The sequence below is a fragment of the Ochotona curzoniae genome, unplaced genomic scaffold, assembly GCF_017591425.1.
Source record: "Ochotona curzoniae isolate NIBS_2020 unplaced genomic scaffold, NIBS_Ocur_1.0 contig_2723, whole genome shotgun sequence".
In the NCBI taxonomy this organism is placed as follows: domain Eukaryota; kingdom Metazoa; phylum Chordata; class Mammalia; order Lagomorpha; family Ochotonidae; genus Ochotona; species Ochotona curzoniae.
This window is the reverse complement of record NW_024465573.1, coordinates 13,444,077-13,458,601: the sequence shown is the minus strand read 5'-3', so window position 1 is coordinate 13,458,601 and position 14,525 is coordinate 13,444,077. Positions and strand designations below refer to the sequence as shown.

Here is a 14,525-nt window from a genome sequence, read left to right as displayed (position 1 = left end):
TACTTGTTTTTGTGCTTTTGATACTAGACATTCTCACAGGTATGATGTGATCCATCATTGAGGTTCTAATTTGCATTTTCCTGATTATTACAAATATTGAGTATTTTCGGGTATCTTCTAGCCATCTTTATGTACACTCTCTGTTCTGGTCCTGAGTCTAATTTTAAATGGTTTATTTGATTTCCTGATATTGAATTTTTGTAAATTTCCTCTGCTTTGTTATGTGAAAGCTTGAGCTATCTCATTTTTTAATCTTCAATTTTGTGGTCTGTATTTTTGTCACAATATTCAAAACATTGTCGCCCACATCAACATCATAGAGCATGTCCTATGGTTCTGTTATTAGTATTAAAGTGCTGTATTTGAGTATGTAACACATTCTAATTATTTTTTATGTGAATGAAATAAAAGTGTGTCTTCATTCTTTTGCATGTGTCAGTTTTGCTTAATGGCACTTAAAGAGACTCTTTTTGTCTCCAATACACGTTCTTCACATCACTGTTAAAATTCAGCTGCCTGTAAATACTTGGGTTTATTTCTGGAATTTTTATACTGTACCATTTTCTATTTCTATGATTCTATGCTAGTAACATGCATACTTGGTTACAATAGCTTTCCAGCATGTTTTATAATGAAATAATGAGATAACTGCAGTTCTATTCTATTTGCTTACGATTGCTTTGGTTATGAAGAACTTGAAGAACTTCTCAGATTTCTAAACAAATCTTAGGGTTGTTTTCTCCTATTTCTGCAGAAAGTGTCATTGGCATTTTTATAGAAATCGCATTGAAACTATAGGCTGTTTTGTGTAGTATAACCATTTTAATATTTTAAATTCTCCCAGACTATGAACATAGAGTACCTTTTTATTTATGTATTTTATTCATTCTCTAACATAAATGTTTCATAGATTTTAGTGTAAACATCTTTCATTTGTCTGGATAAACTTACATTTAATTTTTTTATTTATTAGAAAAATTCTCAAATTGTATCAATCTTGTAGATAGTTTTAAAGTGTATAGAAACATTATTTTTAGATGTTGATTTTGTATTCTGAAACTTTATTTAACTCATTCACTAGTTCTAAACAGGCTTTTGGTATAGTCTTTAGAAATTTCTACATATAAAAGATCACGTTGTCTATAAATGTGGACAATTAATGCCTTGCTTTCAATTATAGTTCTTTTTGTTTCTCTATTTAATTGTTCCAGCTTGGGATTCCAGTAACATGGTGAAAAAAAAAAAAAAACAACAACTGCAGTCAGCCTGGAGTAAACATTTCGTCTACCAGTTAATGTATTTTAACCAAAAAAAAAAAAAAAAAAAAAAAAAAATAAGAAAACCAAACCTTAAGTACATGGGAGAAGAAAAATGTTTGCGTTGAGTGGAAAGAATTTGTAGTTTAGCCAAGACCATGGACTTCCCTCAAAGAATACATTCTAGATGAGTCATTGTGATCCCAGGCTGAGAGCATAAGAAAAAGAGATATTAAGCAACAGTCGTCAGCAGCTCAGCATTAAACCTAATGCCACAGAAGGGAAGTGAAAAGTTTGGAAAACCTTAGGTCGCAGTGAATCATTCAACAAAATCTGGTGTAAATTTATTGAGATAAGGAAACTCTACAATGAAAGAGTTGTTATTCATGGAGGACATGATGAAATAGAAAGCATTTTCACAGCTGTTTCACATTATCCAAAGCCGGGTTTAAAGTGAGGGAGAAAAGTTAAACAGTGCCAAAGTTAAAACTGTCTTCTATTTCCAACAGAAGACAACAATTTCAAAAATACACTTAAGGTGCTGGAATCTGTGGGCAAAACTGTTGCGACTAATTTTATGGATAATTTGGTGGAAAAAAATGTGGTGAAATTAGATAAAGCAGAAAAGGAAAAGTTTTATAATGCCAAGACTCATGAAAAGGCCCAGATCTTGATGTCTTCTATGCGGGATAAGCACCATGAAAACAGTCAAAAGTTGCAACAAACCCTTTTAAACTTTGGTCAATACTCCACTGAACTCCAAGGTAAGACTGCACTCACTCACTATGACATTTCAGCTGTAAGACCCACTCAATGTCCTCTAGGATGGGCTATCCTTCCATTTCTGCTGTTTCATTTTCCCTAAATCGATCACAGCCACGTTACAGCTCACCTTGTCATTCATACTAATATTTAAGCTGACATCTTTTAAGTGTTTTATTTCAAAATTGAAATGACATCAAAATAATCTTAGTTTAAACAAAATCAAAGATAATGCGGCCTGCGGAGGTCAGTGACCATCCAGGAACCTAACAGGCATTAAAAGGAAACAATCGATGCGCTCAGCAAACCTGGCAACCAAAATGGGGCGTGTGTGGAAGCTTTCCTGAAGGACCAAACAGCTCCCTGCGTTCTACCTGGATTTAGCATTTCTGCAGTCCACTTTGAGTACTCTGTGCCAACTGAGTGAGCTGGAGTAGAAAAGCACTTGGACTAGGATGTACCTTTAAGATTCCTCGACAAAAGTACTGGGGGGGGATATGATGAGTCCAAATATGTATTTACTACATTTAAGATATTCACATATATATCATGTGCCAAAACTGCTAATCAAAAGTAATCACTTGGATTTTCACCTGATGAGACAGCTGATTCCACTGTATACCAGACTTCTCCTTTTCCCATCATTTCAAAGGAATTCCAGAACTTTCAGCTGCGAAGCTGACCTAATTGACTAAACTTGCAGATCTAGTATTTGTTTCTGTTGTACTGCCAGACTCGGGGACTGTCTTTGGGCAGAAGCCCCCTTTCCATATATATAACATGTTGTGACAAAGGGAGCTGTCTTCATACTACTTTGACTCCTGGCTGTAAGACAGAAATGCTAACTTTTTTTTTTTTTTTGCCTCAGTATTGTATGTTAGGAATTTCTCCAAACCTGTACATAGAAACTTTGTATTAAAAATTATACTTTCTCAACAGAGAATGTCCTAGGATTCTGGAGATCTCCCGAGGGGCTGAATTTCTTGGAATCTGGAAAGGAGAGCTTGTTGTCCCTGCATGGCATTCAGAACAAATTCTCAAAAGGTTTGACATCCTCACACATATTCTTCAGCATGCTCCTTCTTTGCAGCTTAAGTTTATGTCACACTTTCCAGAAAGGTAGTTATTGAAATCCTAATGAAAATGAGTAACCTAGGAAAAAAAATTAAACACTGAACTAAAAATTTCATAGAGGGTAATATTATTTTACCCATTTAAATAAAGTCAGAGAATATATTGGTAGGTCCGTATAACTGATATGAAAAACATGATTTTCTACATCGTCCGTGAACAGAAACCATGTTAAATTAGATCTCAGTACACTTCTATTTGTGAGCCCTCCTTTTCTCTTTTGGAGAAGAGTTCTTTAATTTCACAGTCTCTTGCCAATCTCAGACAAACGAGGTCAAACAATGTTGGAAAAAATATTTTGTGAGTAATTTTCTAGTGATTAGACCATTATGACACAGAAACAGACTTTTCCAAAATGAGTTAATTATGCATTTACATTCTTGGGCCTTGGCGTAAGCATCATTATAATTAATAGAATCTTTAAACCCGTGCCATCAAGTATTATATTTTTCACCTATATCCATCTAAATGGTTAACCATTTTTGTAGCAATGGGCTTCAATTATCCCTAATGTCTGCTACTTAAAGGAGTCATATACTCTTATTTTGAGTTAGAAAATCCTCCAAGCATGCTAATAAATCCAAAACAAATGGAACTTTGGATAAAGGAAAAAAGTCCATCAAATGAGAATGTATCATTTACTATGTCAGCCACTAACTCCATACATATATCTGTTAAGTATTTCAGTTGTAGCTTATTTTGGATTTATTATGGTAAATAAAATGTATCATCAAAAATAATATACCTTGCTTATTTTAATTTTAATGTCAATAGCAGGAAACTTTAAAACACACATTCAAGTCTTAGGATATTTCAGATGAATATACTTCTGATAAATATCTCAAAATACTCTTACTCAGATAACTGAAAGTCATCACGGCAGAATGAAAATTCTAGAGTAAAATCAATAATGAGAATCAAATTATTTATAACAAGTTTGGAAAGGACAAATTTGACACAAATAATCACGGTATCTTCTCCATAGTTATCACAGGATATTTTTGTTCTTTTGGGTGGGTCTGATTCTCCAGCAAAAACTACAAGCTCTCTGCCCTCCTAGAGACAATGTGCCTGCTAAGGGTAGAAGTTAGATTACAAGTATTTTATGCTAAAACAAAAGTTTTATTTCCAGTAGTTTCATCCCTCTTAATACTCACAGATAATAGATTGGATCATAGAGGCAAAAAGATACTTTACATTTTGTGTTGTATCTTTCAGTTTTTCCAGAAACCAAGACTATACCAGAAAACTTAGAAGAATCTACAGATACTCTCAAGCTCTGTCCTTCTGAAGACTTTCTGAAACTGCGTAAAGAAAAAGCTGAAGAGGTACGGTTCTCTTTGCTTGGAACAGAGAAAGGAGAGAAATAAGTGCTTTTGCTAAATGTAAAATTTCTTAAAGCGGTCAAGTCAAGTAATAGTGATAACCATTTGGATTAAAAAAAAATCATGCGTCTTCATGGAGATTCTAATCCTCTTCCAATCCTATATTACAATTCAAATCAATTTATTTATTTATTTATTCAACCTCTTGTCTATTTGAGATCCATGACAATTTTGGCGATAGTCAAAGAATCAAAAAAAGATTATGCACAAATATAGTAATCATTTGATTCTACTTCTAAATTCTTGACACTAAGCATATTTCAAAATATAATTAGTCTTATATCACCATAAATTGATGTTTATCAAAATGGTGTAACAATGCTATCTAGAGCATATGGTCTTAATTGCATTCCCTTATCATAGATTAAGTGACAAATTTGATCTAAAATTTGGAAGCTCTATGTAGATCTGACAAGGTTGAGAAGAAAAGGGAAGAGAGGTTGGGAATCGTTATCGCTTTTCAAGATTCTTGACTAACCATCTCAAATATCTCCTGGTTCTTTATTATCTTCTGGCAGAGGTTAAGGGAAAAGGCATGCATGTGTGATTATAGCACGGCAATGATGAAGCATGCATGGGATTGTAATACATAAGCCAAATTCACTTCATACACATTTCCTTTAGATCTACCCAATAAAGGAGAGAAAGGATCGCACTCGCCTGGCTCTCATCATATGCAACACAGAGTTTGACCGCCTTCCTCGGAGAACTGGGGCTAATCATGACATCGCAGGGATGAAGAAATTGCTTGAGGACCTGGACTATTCTGTGGATGTTAAAGAGAAACTCACAGCCAAGGTATGAGCCCCTCGAATATACCTAAATTCACGTACTGCCAACGCACATCTTCCACTAACACGTCAGGTTTCTATTGTTAAGCAAATGTTTTCACCATCTCAGATTAAATGTGTATGTTTGTGTGTATATGTTTGCAAAAATGAAAGCATTTTATAGATAAAATCTGTATTTTTAAAAAAAGATTTAAATATCTAATTCTGTGAAACTAGACAATCAAAATGTGATTGATGCAGTGTTTGGCATTTCAGCCTGAATATTACCCCCCAAAAATTTAGAGTAGTGTACATTGACCAGACATGCTCTCATAAAACAGTGAGTGTTGATTTGGTGTGGGCGGGGTTTTTAATACCAAGAAATGGTTCCCTGAGGTTTACATTGAACTGGCTAAAATGGAGAATAATCAAACTATAAGCAACATGGATAATTTCAGATTTTTTTTAAATATGTGTGTCTACATTAGCCTTGTAGATGGAGAGCAATATTTGAGAGTGTGACGAAGAAAAGAGTTTGTGAAGAGATGACAGGAACATGCCATAAACCACATGGCTAAGACGAGCAGCAACACCTTCCAAGTAGAAGGGATTCCAGGTGAATAGGATCCACTGAAAATGAAATGACACACAGAAGGGCTCAAAAAAAAGACCAGAAATGCTGAAATTTAAAGGAAAAGAGGGAGTATCCTGGACAGTGCAGTAGCATGAGAACAGAAGGTTGATTATATTTTAAGCCCAGTAGAAAGAATTTTAGAAGGAGAAAAATGGAAGTTTTAGATAGGAAAAGCTAATGAGATGGACCTAATTGCATGTAAAAGAAGACAGCTTTTCCAAGAAAGAAAAGACAAAGCAATCATAGGTAGACTCCAGATGAAAGTGCATGATCAGAATGTCACATACGTTGTCTGCGTTGCTCATTGGAACCAGGATGGTTGGACTAATTTTCACATTTGTCCTGCTGAAGTGACACAGCCTTGGCCTTTTCCAGGATATGAAATCAGTGCTGCAGGAGTTTGCTGCTCGGCCTGAGCACAGTTCCTCAGACAGCACATTTGTGGTGCTCATGTCTCACGGCATCCTGGATGGCATCTGTGGAGTTATGCACAGTGACAAAAAGAAAGATGTGCTGCCTTACGACACGATCTTCCAGATACTCAACAACCGCAACTGTGTCAATCTGAAGGACAAACCCAAGGTCATCATTGTACAGGCCTGCAGGGGTGGTGAGTCCTTTAGACGAAAATCTGAAAGTTAGGCGGGCGAGTATGACAGATAATTTGAATCTGCAGCAAGCACTATTAATCCCATCCAAATAAAATAAACAAAAATTAAGTTGATTTATTAAGAAACAAAACCTAAGGGTTGTAGTTCAACTCAGAAACTTAATCCATGACAGTAGTAGAGACTGTTTAGAATCCTGACATCAGGCTTAAACAAAAATATTCAAACACTAAAATAGGGTTATCTTAATGAGACTGTAACTTGCAAAAGTTTTGTAGGCCTTTTGATATTTATTACTTAAATGTTGGATCATAATAACAACACTTTTTGTCTCATACATTATTGAAGGATGAAAGGAGACATGAAGAGAACCGAAGTAGTGAGGTCAAAATGTTCACCTTTTCCCCTGATTTTTGATTCCTGTGCAGCTATTAAAAACTTTAATTTTCAGCAAAAAGGCAGAAATAATTTAGCTAATAAATGCTAACTATGCTCTGAAATTATGAAATTAAGGCTATACCTCTTTTCAAGTACAAGGGTGCTGCTGGTATATATATGTGTGTGTGTATATATATCTATTTATTTATTGGAAATATATAAATACATACATTATATTTATATACAATATTATATATGTATACATTTTTTCATTTATAAATATATTAGATTTTTTATTGGAAAAGGCAGTTATACAAAGAGAAAGATCTTCCATCCACTGGTTCACTCTTGAATGGCCACTACAGCCAGAGAAGAGTCAAGCCAAAGCCAGGAGCTTCTTTCAGGTCTCCCACAAGGGTGCAGGGTCCCAAGGCTTTGGGTCATTCTTGATTGCTTTTCCAGGCCACAAAAGGGAGCTAGATGGGAAGTGTAACAGCTGGATAGGAACCGGTGCCCTTATGAGATCCTGGGCGTCCAACATGAGGCTTTAACCACTAGGCTCTCACGCAGGACCCTCTGCCAGTATTATAGTAAAGCCTGTACTTGACCTGATGTTCCCGCTCTTAATTGCACTGTTGCTCAATGACACTAGAGGAAAGGCAAGGCAGCTGTATATGAAACTAGAATGAGCATTTCAAAGCAATGAGATGAGCAACTGATACTCACGTAGAGAAGAGGATATTGGTGCTTAAAAGGTGGCTGTCCCTACAGCAAACCGTGGAGAAATTTGGGTTAGTGACTCTCCAACCACCATGGCTGACAGCTCGTCAGAGTCACCCGAGAGCCTGCAGGATGATGCCATTTACAAGACCCACGTGGAGAAGGATTTCATTGCCTTCTGCTCTTCCACGCCACGTACGTATCTCTCAGTCCCGGACAGGGATTTGTGGCCCCCGTGTTATTTTTAAGTGATTGTAGGAAACTAAGATAGACTACAGATTTTGAGTCCATCTATTTGTATTGTCCTATCGGTACACAAACACACATGTTAAAAATATTTCGATTATAAAGTTTGCACTTTAATGGTGTTTGGGCATTTTTAAGGAGGTTTAATTAGACTGCTTTTAATTTACAAATTTTGTAACTTTTCAAATCTCTTTGTTGACTGCAAACTGACTTTAAAACATGACATACTAACTATACAAATTAATGTTTTAAAAATAAATACGAAACCAACACCATTGTCCTAGAAACATGTTTATTTTCTGAACGAGTCCTCTTTTCCTTCATTCTCTTGCTTCTTTTTGACTGTGACTTCCTTCCTCACTTTTCTCCAACCCTCCTTGCCTCCTTCCTCCTCTTCATCATCATTGTCATTATCAATTTGTCTCTGTGTGATAAGGACACAGCACAGGATCTGTCTCCCGTGTATGTGTGGTGTATCATTTATGACGCCGCTTTGACTGCTCACATTCTCTGAGTGCGGATTCATGTCCCATCTCCGTTTCTGAGGCCAGCTTCCTGTTGATGTATACCTGAGGGTCAGCAGGTGGATAGCTCAGCTCCCTTGCTCTCTGGCACATACATGAAAGTGTGGCAGGAGTTGCAGGCCTGTGTCTTTGTCTTGGCTCGAAACTGGTTCCATGGGCATCCAGAGAGTGAGCCTCCAGATACAAGATCTCTCTAACTCTTCTCTCTTTCAAAGGAAAATGAAATAAAATCCTCCTAGAGAAATAACCCTCCCTTCAGTACCTTTTTCAGTACATGATATATTATTAACTGTTGACACTGTATTATATTGTAAGTCTTTATGACATTTTGGTCTTCTATGAATCTATGTGTCCCTTCAGTTTGTTAAGATTGTGAAAGATATCTGGACATAATTTGTAACCAGGTGACTAGTTTTTACTCTTTCCTCATTGTATGTAGTTTGGAGATGTTCTCTGCTTCCTGTGAGCTTTCATTCCATTTTCTGTAAAATGAGATACTTCCAGTTGTGTTTGAAACCTCTTTGGAATTAAATGATTGAATTTAAGCACAGAATCAGTTCCAACAGCAATGCTGTCAATATGCAAATGTTTGCAATTCTAACAAATTGCCCCTTTAGCTTTTCTTTCCTTTGTCAGTGTTTTTTTTTCTTTCTGTTGAAAGTGAGTTTGATTGGTTTTACATGACTTTCCTAAACACATCAAGTTAGTGTCTAAATTATACATTTTTGAATAGTGTTCCCTCAAATACACAGCCTCAAAAACATAAACATGTAATAGTAACAGAAGACACATGAAAGCCCTCTCTGTCTTCACAGATAATGTGTCCTGGAGAGATGTCAGAAAGGGCTCTCTCTTCATCACACAGCTCATCTCTTGCTTCCAAAAGTATTCCTGGTGCTGTCATCTAGAGGAAGTATTTAGGAAGGTAAGATTATCTACACTTTTGTGATCATTCACTTAGTTGTTCATGACAAACTCTTCAGGAAAGCCCAAGTAGGGTGGTGCTTGATTTCTGTCATTCGGGTAACTCAAATCAGGTTTAGGGGAAAAAAATAAGATATGAATATGCCCTGTGGGATTGAAACACAGAATAAAACTGCATGAATTTTAAGTTTGTATGCTGAAAGTTGCAGAAATTATAAAGTATATCAAAATGCTTTCACTGAATAATTTATTAAATACATGTTTTAAGTGGTCTGTCTGGTAGACCTCAAATGTGTGACTCCTGATAGCAATAAAAGTTACAAATAAAATTATGTAGACCTGAGAAAGAAAACGAAGGAGAAAAAAATCCTTTAAATGGATGTTCTTGAGAGGATACATGAATACCTTTCCCAGTTCAAGGCATTTCTTATTTCCTGGCCTTCATTCATTTTTCTACAAATCTCTTATCACCAGCAATCCACAATAAGTTTTATGTGTGTGTGTTCTTTACTTGGCTTCACTCTCTTAAATGCAAGCTTAATGAAGGTAGATATTTGCTCAACATTACAATGTGCCTGACATATAACAGATAACCAATATTTACTGAATATGCAGATGCATAAATTTTTAAAAAGTTCTTTTTTAGAGATACTAGCGGAATTTCAAACACAGGAAATCACAGCAATCTTAGAATTCACACTGCACAGAAAAGTAAAGCTCCAGCAGGAAAAACAGGGTAGGGATCTACATTAGGCATTTTGGCTAGGTTACATTTTCAATGACAAAGCACCCAATTCTAAATGGAAGCACCTTGCTGGGTCAACAGAAATTAGACATTATGCTTTCAAAGGGATCCCTAGGAAAAGACAAGAAATAATGCAATCAGCAGAAGTAGGGTATCATTGATCATCTCATGATAAGCAAAACAAAAAACTGAAAGAGGTCATCTTTGTGGTAAGCATTTGAAAGTTATACGGTGTTCAATTTTATGAAAGCAAAATTCTGCCACTTGAGTTTTCTTGAAAAAAGTAGAATATCTTCCTAATTCTGGTTTTTGGAAGAGATAACAAAGGAAAAAGAGAACGTAGAGGTTGAAATATCTTAGATTAGGCATTCATGTGCATTTGGATGCAAAGAATCTCATATTTTATGAGTTGTAAATTCTGAAATACAGAGTAAAAGTTCTGGGAGTTTGCAATGCTTATGGGTTTGTTTTCATCAACCCTTGGAACAACTTCACTATGGAATATTTTGGTTTAGGATACCACATGTTTCTCCCACGAGTGCAGGGGCCAAAGGACATAACTGGTCTGCTGCTTTCCCAGATGCCTTAACAGGATGTTGAATTGGAAGTGGAGCATCAGGGACTCAATGGAATGCCAGCATTGCCAATATGGGCTAACTAACATTATGCCAACACCAGTCCCCAACTACAGTTTCTTTTTCACTTTAGGTCCAACAGTCGTTTGAAAAGCCACGTGTTAAAGCACAGATGCCCACCATTGAGCGATTGTCCATGACAAGATATTTCTACCTCTTTCCTGGAAACTAAAAATCGTAAGCATCAGGAGTTGGTGGTGGTGGGTTAAATAAAGGGAGAAGTAATTTTGGTGGTACGGCCCAATTATAAGCTCAAATGATCAAAATAATAATCTTTGTTGTAATTTAGTAATTATTTCTCTAATTTTTATTCTATGTGTATGAATTTTCTGGCTAATCAATGAGTAGACATAGTTATACCAAGGAGTGATAAGCAATGAAAAAGCAAAGTGGGAAGGAGTATAAAAGAAATGCACATGTTTCCAATTATACTTCTATTTCATTCTTCTTTTTTCTGTGTCTCCTCTCTCTCTCTCAATTTTGTGAAATAACAGGCTTGAGCTTAGTAAGGCACCCCTCCCACCTGTGAGACTATAACCAGGCGTAGAAAACCACACCCGACTTGGCAAGCACACTCTAACGCTATTCCAGCATGACTAGGAGAAAAGTGAGTCTCACCTGTCTCAACAACAAAAGATAGTTGTGCCGCAGCTCAGTTCTCCTGCCCCCTTTCCAGTTGGTGCTGTTTGCATTCATAAACCCTACTACTCTGTAGTTCAGGGTCGAGAGCTCTTTGGGGCAGGAGTCCACTCTCTATCGCCAGCAATAAAGAACTTTGAAATCTTCTCAGTATGTGACACTCCTGTGTATCAGTTCACTTGAGTACAACATCACACACACACACACACACACACACTGTATTGTGAAACACTGTATCAGACTCTGAAATAAACACACAAACAACAACAAAAAAAAATGGAGGGTCACGCCTTTTGTTCTATGACTGCACTAAGTTTAGATCCAATAATTATTTTACTCATTTATGAAAACCTTATATTGCCCTGTACCATAAGTGTGAAATTGACCTCCTTAGCAACACACATAAAACTGTATTTTACAGTAAGATTTTTCTCGACATTACAAATATTTATCCCTGCGATCTTTAGTATATGACATCCAGTGGTAAAATTGTATAGATCTAGCCACAGGACCATTTTCAGTACCTAATTCGACCAATAGGACTCTGTATGGGCACTGAGGTATTTATCTGACTGATGTTTATCACCCCTGTGCCACATTCTATTAACCAGGTAAACAGAATGTTTGCACTTATAAAGTGTATGCTCTCTAGTCAATGGAAGCAGACTCTCATATCAACAGGTAAATAAATATATTATACATCAGAAAGTGGTAAGAGTTGAGAAAAAAAATAGAGAAAAAAAGCCAAGAAGAGGTCATGGATGTTCTATTGTTACAGATTATTCAAGAATAGCATCTTTGAAATGACAAAATCAGAACAAAGACAGGACAGATTTTGGTGAGGGGGGGGGTGGATGTACTTTGTGACTCGGATGCAAGAAAAGTGTCCCAGCACAGGGAACAGCAGATACTAATTGTGGAACAGAATAAGCAGTGACACTGTATATGAAAACTAGCGAGACAATGACACAGGCAATTTAAGAAAAATAGTGACAAGCCTAGTAATGAGGATTATAGCAAATTTTTATAAAATCTTTATCATAGTTGTATAATAAACATGTGGAAATTATTTAGCACAATTTGAGAAACAACGTAATATAGCTTAGGTTGCATAGAGATCACTATTTAGTAAAAAGGGAGTGCAAAGGTCACAGATGGAAGGCAAGGGGAAGTGCCAAAAGAACATGCAGATGGAGAAGAATCCTGACTGGGCATGAGAGCGAGGCCATCTGCATCAACAGGATGACCTTGTCTTCTGTCTCTTTTCCACAGGAGGCCCTAGGCAGACCAGTCCTCCTTTGTCAACTTCAAGAAGCACCATTACCAGCACAGAGCATGCTCACATATTTATTCTTTTATAATGCAGTACAAATTAACTGTGTCCTTCCTGCATCACAACAGAGAATGAAATTTCAATTAGCATGGTGGGTGAATATAAATGGAGAGGGATAAGTTAAATGAATTTTCTTGTTTTATGTTTCATGTAATACCTGCACCTTACTGAGGCAAGGGCACTGTGACACACCTCCAGAAACAGATCAAATGAAAATGATGCCCATAATTAAAATGAGATACCACTAGGATGAATATTAGCAAAACAAAAAATTAAAACAACAACAACAACAACAACAAAACCACAAGTGCTGGTAAGGAGTTCACTAAATTGAAAACTTTGTGTACTACTGAAAGGAATTTTAAAATGTTCTAACTATCATTAAAAAAATAAAAAACACAACAGTACAAGGGTCCTGGCATGATGGCTCAGTGGCTAACTCCTTGCCTTGCAAACGACAGAATCCAAGATATGGGAGATGTCCCAGCTGCTCCACTTCCCATCCAGCTCCTTGCTTCTACCTGGGAAAGCAGTAGAGGATGACCCAAAATGTTGGGAACCTTTACCCACATGAAAGACCTGAAAGAAGCTCCTGGCTTTGGATCGGCTCAGCTCTGGCCATTGCAACCACTGGGAAGTGAACCAGCAGACAAAAGATCTTTCTCTCTGTCTCTCCTCTCTGTAAACCTGCCTTTCCAATAAAAATAAAGACACTTTGAAAACAATGTAGGATTTATTCAAAAATTTATATATATATATATCCATACAAATAACTATTATATGATCCAGAATTTCATTTCTGCATATATACTAAAAATAATTAAAAGTTGAGTCTGAAAGAGATAGTTTTAGACCCCTGTTCATACCAGTGTTATTCATGATAGCTAAAACATGGAAGCACCCATGAGAAATGAATTAACAATTTGTATAAAATACCCCTAGCAGAATATTATTCAATTTTGAAAAGGAAAGAAATCCAGGAATATGTCACAATATGATTGAACTTTCAGGGCATTACGCTAAGTGGAATAAGCCAGTCACTAAAAAACAAAAATTATAGAATTCCACTTATAAATTCAGAGTAGTCAGATTCACAGAGTTGGAGAATGGATTGATGGTTTCAATGACACCCTACAGTGGTCACTTTGTGGGCATCACAAAGTGGCATACAAACAGTAATGAAGCTAGCTGACTGCAGATTTGGCCAAACATTTGTGATAGTCTCAATATCTGACCATCTGCTCATGGGAGAACTGACTTGTTATTGAAGATTGCCATTAATTTCTTTAAGGGCAGCACTATCTGAACTAATTATGTTACACTGAACCCATCTCATTAAAGATTCTGTTACTTCTTTCCACCACGGAGACCAAGTTTCCAACACTTGACTTTTCATGGAATTCATCCAAATCATACCCAACATATGGGAGGGAGCTATATATTCAGTAGTATAAAGTTTCAGTTTTACAATATGGAAAAATTCTGGAAGTGGATGGTCTTGATCACTGCAAAATGCCATGTACGTATAGCCCAGGGGATGGGACTTAAAATACTTAAGGTGGCAATTTTTAAATTACACATGCATGCATGAGTGTGTGTATTCACAATATTTTTTTTTTAAAAAATCCTGCTATAATTAGAAGCGAGAGGAGATAGAAGCACGAAGGGCAACTATGATCAATTTATACACAAGAAAATTAAGCTACAGATCCACAATGATGGATAAAAAAACCAAAGCTATCTATAGGACAATATTCTGTGGAAAGTAAGTTTATATTATTGAAAATATTTTTCATTGAATATATAGAATGGATTTTCAGAAAATTCATGGAAAT

At 36.3% G+C, this 14,525-nt stretch overlaps 1 protein-coding gene across 1 annotated transcript in view; it reads left to right on the top strand.

Moving 5' to 3' along the window:
• Positions 1-13,244, top strand: part of LOC121153965 — a 31,137-nt gene extending 17,893 nt beyond the window's left edge. Inside the window, exons 12-19 of the mRNA XM_040976718.1 lie at positions 1,766-2,020; positions 4,368-4,477; positions 5,159-5,332; positions 6,314-6,548; positions 7,696-7,839; positions 9,230-9,339; positions 10,792-10,895; positions 12,630-13,244. Of these exons, the coding sequence (XP_040832652.1) occupies positions 1,766-2,020; positions 4,368-4,477; positions 5,159-5,332; positions 6,314-6,548; positions 7,696-7,839; positions 9,230-9,339; positions 10,792-10,890 (1,127 nt within the window). The 3' untranslated portion in view covers positions 10,891-10,895; positions 12,630-13,244. The remainder of the gene's footprint in view (positions 1-1,765; positions 2,021-4,367; positions 4,478-5,158; positions 5,333-6,313; positions 6,549-7,695; positions 7,840-9,229; positions 9,340-10,791; positions 10,896-12,629) is intronic.
• The last annotated feature ends 1,281 nt before the right edge of the window (positions 13,245-14,525 follow it).